At 34.5% G+C, this 8,427-nt stretch overlaps 1 protein-coding gene across 1 annotated transcript; it reads left to right on the forward strand.

The window, feature by feature from the left end:
- The first annotated feature begins 4,083 nt into the window (after window positions 1-4,083).
- On the forward strand, window positions 4,084-7,517 carry LOC105312576 (uncharacterized). Its single transcript, XM_019995850.1, has 11 exons — window positions 4,084-4,305; window positions 4,358-4,401; window positions 4,620-4,720; window positions 4,807-4,893; window positions 4,958-5,061; window positions 5,131-5,271; window positions 5,351-5,393; window positions 5,799-5,924; window positions 6,311-6,397; window positions 6,450-6,555; window positions 7,423-7,517. The coding sequence occupies exons 1-11, from the start codon at window positions 4,109-4,111 to the stop codon at window positions 7,437-7,439; spliced, it is 1,053 nt and encodes a 350-aa protein (XP_019851409.1). The 5' UTR covers window positions 4,084-4,108; the 3' UTR covers window positions 7,440-7,517.
- The last annotated feature ends 910 nt before the right edge of the window (window positions 7,518-8,427 follow it).

The raw sequence follows: 8,427 nt of genomic DNA on the forward strand, positions 1-8,427 counted from the left end.
TCCAGACATGTTCAATGCCCTTTAGGAACAAAGCCCTCAATTTGCTTAACCTTTCATTGCTTTTGGCTTTAAATTTTGCCATGTTAATCGGTCAATATATTGACAGGCATTCTTCAAAGTACTTGGTGCTGTTTTTCACTTTTTCAAATTATTACTTCATTTTAATTTTCTGTTTTATATTAGCATACCATGTTCTTCTATCAACAAATCAATTGGATAAAGTTATTTTCTTGTATCAAAAGGTTTCTTCATTGTGTCGTCACACAGAACCTGTTGTTCAACATTCTCAAGATTATCCTCAACTACGAGAGCCACTCCTTGAAGAATATAGCTCTATCCAATAAAGTCAATTTGTAAATATACTTAGATTATTTTTATTTTCTCAAGCTTATGCAGACATTGTGTAGCTATTATTGCTCAGTATTACCTATAGCAACTTATTTTTTTCAAAATATTAGATCCATATACATGCTCACATAGCCAGCCTTCTCTCTACTCATTAACATATATCTAGTCAATTCTGAGAGAAAGTGACATAACTACTGAGAACATCTTTATCATAATGTATACATGTAATAGTTAAATAATATGCAACAAATTCTGTTAGTGGGCATGACATCCTCACATGCACTAGCACTACAAATTATAATCATTATTGATAATGGTATTCAGTGTTATTGGTGTGTTCCAATAACTATTTTCATGAGGTCCTATATACCACACACATACACTGATACACCCATTCTTGTACAGTGGTACATGTCTAGTACATTTGTACTGCTGCATTTCAGTTTACAGGGAAAGCTTGTTCCTTTGATTAACTAGTGAATGTTACTATTGCTTTGTAGTACTAGAAAGGATCTTCTCTTCAATTCCTTTTATAAAGTCCTTCTTTCTTTATTGTGGTGCAAGTGATCACTGGAATAGCTACACCTTAAGTTATCTAATTCTCTCATTGTCCTCCATACTATAGTACAAGATGATTGATGTTTCTCAATGGAGAGCAAGTATTGGACTGTGGAACTACTGTCAAGCTGCCTCCAGTAGACCAGCTAATGGCCGCCACTCTCACTCATTCAAAGCTGCAGTAGATAGCAAGTCAGGCAGTACTACATCAGGAGAGAAGTCATCTAAACTGCCAGCAGCTCTGTCTCTTATTACTTTTCTCCTCCTCCTCTTTCTCTCTCTCTCTTTATTAAGACACATCTTGATGATTTCTCCAACAGGTAAACAACAATTGCAACTTTGTACTTGTATATTTACTGGTATTTATTATTAGGTAACTGCTACCAAGTACAATGTACTACTGGTGTTACTGTTACTGATACAAATTACCTCCAGTCAGTAGTCTTATCTGGAAGCAGCAGTTCTAACCTGATATACAATGATCTCTATTTGATTGTTTGTCTACATATGCTCCTCCTCTTATCAGGAGATGTTGAACTCAATCCTGGTCCTATGATTGATGATCGACCTGATATTTCATTGCTAACTCAATGGCTTGAACCACTTGTTGACTGGAAACCATTTGGTCATTGTTTACCTCAACTTACTTATTCTGACATTTCAAAGATTGAAGCAGAAAATGTAAAAATTGATGAGCGAAAGTCAGCATTGTACTCCAAATGGCTGAATGTAGCCCCTACAGCAACATGGGCTGATGTGATTAATGCACTGAGCAGAAGAAGAGAAAACAAACTTGTACAAGACATTAGAAGGAACTTACAAAAAAGTGCACCAAGGTCAGCTAGAAGTTACCGTGCTATCACATTATCACAGGAAGAAGTGATGTTTCACTCAGCAGGAGATGAGAAGACTATATTGCTTGCACTAATTGACCTCAAGAAAGAATTTCCTATTTTAATTATGCATACGCGACTATGTCTCGAGCAAAAAATTGAAAAGGATCCCAAAATATTACGTAGTCTTACCATATGGTTAGAGGCCTACATGCATTGGAATGATAAACTAACAAATGCATCATTAGATGAAACTTTCAAAATTATTCATCCATTTTATGATTTAATTGATTGCAATCTGATAGTGGACATGGGCGAAGTCTTTCTAAAAGATTTTAAATTCAATGATGGTGATAAATTTGATATTGTCATTGAATTGAATAAATATAAGGACAAAGCTGACAAACTTCGTTTTTCAGCTCAAGTAAAACATCTTCATGAATCATTAAAGTCCATATATGGAAAATATATGCCAGACACATCAAAGATGCCAATGATTGTAATGAAGCTTCATAATCAATGGCACGGTAGCACCATCAATGGACTCTCTCTACTGATCCACAACTTACTTCCAGTGGGACACCAGCAGTCAATAATGAAATATATCACAATATCTTCTGGATCTGTTATCATCAAATATTCTGTACATGGTTCTACAGCTGATAGTTTAATAGAATCTACTGGAGGAAAGTTACAGTTTATACGTCTCATTGGTATATTTAGTTTATACATTAATGATGATCCTGTCCTTCAAGAAGATGAGAATATGAACTTCACCTTTGAACTAGCTCTCCTTGAGGCAGTCACAGCTGGTAATAATGAAGCAGTAGAGTTTCTTCTTCAACTAGAAACTGTTAATATTGATCATACTAATGAAGAAAATTGGACAGCACTAATGTTAGCTTGTGAAAGAGGACATGAGGACATTGTACACAGTTTACTGTGTGCTGGAGCTAATGTTAACATCCAGGACAATCATGGATGGACTGCACTAATGACAGCCAGTGAACATAATCACATTTCAATCATTCACATGTTATTACAAGCTAATGCTAATCCTCACCTGAAGAAATCAAATGGATCAAATGCTTTATTGATTGCTAGTTATAGTGGTTACTATGAGGTTGTTGAGCTATTGATTAGTAAAGGAGTTGATTGTCAACATCAACGAAAAGATGGAGCAAATGCTTTCATGGCGGCGTGTAAAAACGGTCACACTCAAATTGTTGAACTGTTGCTGAAGGAACAAGTTGATCCTAATGTTCAAAAGGAAGATGGTTGGAATGCTTTTATGTTGGCTTGTCAAAATGGTCACACTCAAATAGTTAAACTGTTGCTGAAGGAGAAAGTTGACCCTAATGTTCAAGAAAACAGTGGGGGGGATGCTTTTATGTTTGCTTGTTTAAATGGTCACATTCAAACAGTTGAACTGTTGCTGAAGGAACAAGTTAATCATAGTATTCAAGAGGAAGATGGTTGGAATGCTTTTATGCTGGCTTGTCAAAATGGTCACATTCAAATAGTTGAACTGTTGCTGAAGGAACAAGTTGATCCTAACATTCAAAAGAAGGATGGTTGGAATGCTTTTATGTCAGCTTGCCAAAATGGTCACATTCAAATAGTTGAACTGTTGCTGAAGAAACAAGTTGATCCTAATGTTCAAGCAAACGATGGAGTAAATGCTTTTATGTTGGCTTGTAAAAATGGTGACACTCAAATAGTTAAGTTGTTGCTGAAGAAACAAGTTGATCCTAATGTTCAAGAGAAAAATGGCTGGAATGCTTTTATGTTGGCTTGTGAAAATGGACACACTCAAATAGTTAAGTTGTTGCTGAAGGAACAAGTTGATCCTAATGTTCAAAAGAAAGATGGCTGGAATGCTTTTATGTTGGCTTGTCTGAATAGCCACACTCAATTAGTTAAGTTGTTGCTGAACGAACAAGTTGATCCTAATGTTCAAAAGGAAGATGGTTGGAATGCCTTAATGATTGCCAGTGCTAATGGCAGTCATGAAATAGTTAAGCTATTATTAGAATCAAATGCTGATCCAACCATTAAATCTAATGAAGGCCACACTGCATTATCACTAGCCAAGACTATTGAAATATCTGCATTGATTAAAAGATTTTTTAAAAAAGGTGATGAGGAAGATGCTACCAGTGTATACAGTGATGCATCAAGTGGATATCATTCAGTATCTAGCGGTCATAGTAGTACTATGAGAAGTCATTTTCCTACATTTAAAAATAGAATAATTTAAAGTAGAGCTTAATTTAGTGATTAGAGTAGATCTAGCAGTTATTATAACTAAAGTTTAATTAGTGGTATTACTTGGAAGGAGTGGCATTGTCAGTCACGTGCGTGCTGCAATGGATGGTCCTGGTGTATTTAAATGGATCACATTTCAAGAGATACTGTTCCTCTTCATATCTTGTTCAGTATTAGCGTTCCTATTAAGATCACAGGACACTCTAGAGTTTAGACTAGTACTGAACGTAACTACTGAGGAAAGGGCGGCGAGAGAGAATTATGCCAATCAGAAATTCCCTCTTAGAAATGAAAAACTGTAAGGAAAAAATTATCAATGGTGTCATATCTTTATACTTTTTAAAATTCAGTCCTTTGCCTATTGTAACTGATTTGGAAAGTGATGGACAAACAGGTAATGTTATACCATAGTACTAAGACTTCATAAAGGTACATAAATCCAACTACATGTAGTTAATACAGGCAATGTTTCCAGAATTGGTCCTGTTGCTAAAATGGTTTTTACCACAAAATGAACTCTCTACATGTACATACCTGCATGTATCTTTACCTGGGGAATCTATTAGTGCATGTATATTTTAATTATTTGTTTCTCTCTCCCTCCATTACTAGATGTTATACTAGTCAGTGCTGATAAGATACTCAATGTATACTCACGCCATTATACACCTTCTTATCTTGGACACCATGGGATCAAACACAGTAATAAGAATGTAAGAGAGAGAGAGGGGGGAGGGAGAAAGAGGGAGGGGGAGGGAGAGAGAGAGAGAGAGGATGAAGATATTTTGTTTGTTTGTAGGTGTCATTGTCAAAGACGTCACGTGTTGTTGCTATGACAACCGGTTTCCTACAACCGTACCAGTCAGTGGTACAAGTACGGAAGCAGGTTAGGAGAGAGAGAGAGGAAGAAATGTATCTACATGTTCTCATGTATTTATTTTTCAATTTAGGTGATAGCAGTCCTGTATTCTGATTGGACTCTCAGTTGTTATAATCACAACCTCAAACTGATGTGGAGCCAAAAACTAAACGAAAAGGAAATCCCAATTTCCAGGTGACGATAACATTCTAATTAATGCACACCTTTAATTAATATTGTAATAACTGTCCCCTCCTCTTATAGTGAAGGTAGTTTGTTAGTGTCTGCCATTAGCATCAAGAAGAGTCCAGCTGGAGTTATACTAGTAGGAGGAAGAATTAATGGAAACTATGACAATAATAATAATAATAATGATAATATTGGAGGAGATAGTGACAAGAGAAGGTAAGAGGCTTAGAGGGAGAGAGAGAGTGAAATTGAATGCTGCACATATTTTATTATTTTCAATGTTTATTTGTGATAGGATGAGAAGAGGAGCAGAACAGGAAAAGATGGAGCATCAAAAAGTAAAAAATTTTGTACTTTTTATATTTATAATAGAATTTTAATTTGAACACATGTACATTTACTTTAAGTTTTAAATTTTAAATATGTGACCATAATTGACAAAAGGTACCTTATGGCGGATTTTAAAATTCATCATTATAATGAAAAATATCAACCTGTGACTGCTCTGTTGGACATCTATTGTGTTTAAAAGTTATATAGTAACTTTTTGCAACCTGTGGAGTAATTTTATGATAAATGGAGCTCAGGAAGTTGGATTTTCTTGGCTATAAAGGCAAATTTCACTACCCGCCATAAGGTACCTTTTGTCAATTATGGTCACATATTATTAAATTACATGTATGATTATTATTATTATTATTATTATTATTATTATTATTATTATTATCATTATTTTTCTTTAGTTGGAGTCATTGGGTCATTATTGTACTTATGCTGTTAGTGGTAAGACTGGCGAGTTGCTATGGAAACACGAACCAGGAGACTTTGAGGTCCATCCTGCATATGACATTGGATTATCATCATTCACAGTAAGAGTATACTAATATATCATTATCATTATTATTATGTACTTACTTTATGGAGAAATACAATTACCTGTAATAATTAGCAACAGTCCACCAAAGACATTCATGTACATATGGTATACATGTACAACTATGTGGCCACTTTTTGAGCTTTTAGCAGCTGCAGAATAAGACAGAGGTACTGTCTAAAGTTTGAGAAAATTTTTACAGTTCTAATAAATACCAGCTACATGTGTATTCTTAGAAATATTCCACAATAAATCGTTGTTTACATGTAGTTCAATTTCTATTTCATATTGTACATGTACATGTATTACTATACTGTATAGTTACATGTACACGTGTGTTCTTATATACACATGTGTACATGTACTTCTTTTTCTTTGTAGCATTTCAAGTTATTATTTCATAAATATTTACTACATGAAGGAGAGGTCTCCTGGCATCAGTACAGCTCAGCTATTCGTCAAATAATGGTGGGTGTGGTCTTCATTAATTAACAATAATTAATTAATTAATTATTAATAGCCTCATTCATGGACTGATGATTTTGATACAAAGTTAGAGTTAGCACAATTCAATAAAGATAAGAAGAAATCAGATGAACCAGGAGTCACTGATCATATTAGCAAAGGTCAGATAATAATAAATAAATAATGGAATCTGTTTATACATGTAAGTGTATGTACATGTAGATTTACATGCATGATTTAGGAATAGTTTAGTCTGAACATTTTAGAATTTGCATGCATTTTAGCTCACCATAACTTGAAAAATTGAAGCTGGCATCAGCTTAAACTCTCTACGCAGCATAAGGACATCAATATGTATCAAAAAATGTAATAAAAATTTGGTGTGATTTCGGAGCCATTTTTTGGAAAAAACCATGGGCTATAGCCTTGGGTATTTTTTTTAAATCAGCCATTTTTTAAAATGGCCGTAGCTTTAAAAATTGAAGTTGGAATCAGCTCAAACTTTCTACACAGCATAAGGACATCAATATGTATAAAAAAATTTAATAAAAATTTGGGGTGATTTCGGAGCCATTTTTCGGAAAAAACCATGGGCTATAGCCTTGGGTATTTTTCAAAATTTGGCCGTTTTTAAAAATGGCCATAACTCGAAAAATTGAAATCGGAATCAGCTCAAACTTTCTACACAGCATAAGGACATCAATGTGTATCAGAAAATGTAATAAAAATTTGGGGTGATTTTGGAGCCATTTTTTGGAAAAAATCATGGGCTATAGCCTTGGGTATTTTTCAAAATAGCCTTGGGTACTTTAAAAAAATTGGCCGTAACTTGAAAAATTGAAATTGGAATCAGCTCAAACTTTCTACACAGCATAAGGACATCAATGTGTATCAGAAAATGTAATAAAAATTTGGGGTGATTTTGGAGCCATTTTTTGGAAAAAATCATGGGCTAAAACCATGGGTTTTTACATGTACCTTACTCTCTCTCTCTCTCTCTCTCTCTCTCTCCCCCTCTCTTTCCCCAGGGAAGCCTCTGAATTAAGGAGGAGACTAAGAGAAGAGAGAGCTACAAGGTTACAAGCTAAAGTCCAGCTGATGCAAAAGAATCTCTGCACACAAGAAACTCGTGAATATACTGTACTTTATTATTAGTGGGTGTGGCATTAATAGTAGTTAGTTACTCTGTGTATTACTATTTGACTAAGAGTTAATCACTTGTGGGTGTGGTTATTAATAGTTATAATGGTTAATTAACTAGTTATATGGGTGGTTACTAATAATATCTTTTACTATACTGCACTATTTGAATTAAAATAGTAATTTAATAATAATTATGTGTGGTTTCGTACAAGAATGGAATTCATACAATGAATGCATGTCATCATGCATACATGCACATCATGTATGTCCCCAAATAATTTAATAGATAATAACTAGGAAGAATGTAAAACATTGAAGGGCTTCGGCCATTCTTCCTAGTCACACCCAAACACAGCTACATACATACAAGAATACTTCACGTCAGTGGGCTTTGCCCAATAATTTTGAATGCGGAGGAGATGACACTGATGTCGGCAATAATTATATGCAGTTAGAGTCTTACGCTAACGCAGTTCCTTGATTTTCAAAATGGTAATTTTAGTATTTACTTATATACCTTACCCATACATTGATACAGCCATTCTTCATGCTGGTTCTGGAGTATTAACCACCTATTGATCTATTCACCTTTGACTTCTACCCTCCCTTTTCCTTTAATTAGCTTCTGATTGTTGGATACATTAAAGATTTTGCTCATTGACTTATAAACAGAGATTGAAATGAGCATGAATGTTGTATAGAGATTGCCAAATTTGATCTGGAATGAATGTAGGAGTTTATTACATAGTAGTAGCCTAATTGCAATCAATAATAGTATTGTACTCAGGAATGATGATGCAACAATAACAAATGCTGTGCTTCGCACTTTAATAGTGACCACTTGCATGTCATTTTTATTCTTTCTTATTCCTTTCTCTTTCCTCTTCCTT

The sequence above is a fragment of the Amphimedon queenslandica genome, unplaced genomic scaffold (assembly GCF_000090795.2).
Source record: "Amphimedon queenslandica unplaced genomic scaffold, v1.1 AMPQUscaffold_13430, whole genome shotgun sequence".
Taxonomy (NCBI): Eukaryota; Metazoa; Porifera; class Demospongiae; order Haplosclerida; family Niphatidae; genus Amphimedon; species Amphimedon queenslandica.

Excerpts from the sequence above, each read along its gene's own strand:
- LOC105312576 (XM_019995850.1), top strand. The coding sequence starts at position 4,109 with ATGGATGGTCCTGGTGTATTTAAATGGATCACATTTCAAGAGATACTG. Across the intron at positions 5,394-5,798 it reads AAAAGATGGAGCATCAAAAA|TTGGAGTCATTGGGTCATTA; the intron begins GTAAAAAATTTT and ends ATTTTTCTTTAG. Across the intron at positions 6,398-6,449 it reads CAGCTATTCGTCAAATAATG|CCTCATTCATGGACTGATGA; the intron begins GTGGGTGTGGTC and ends AATTATTAATAG.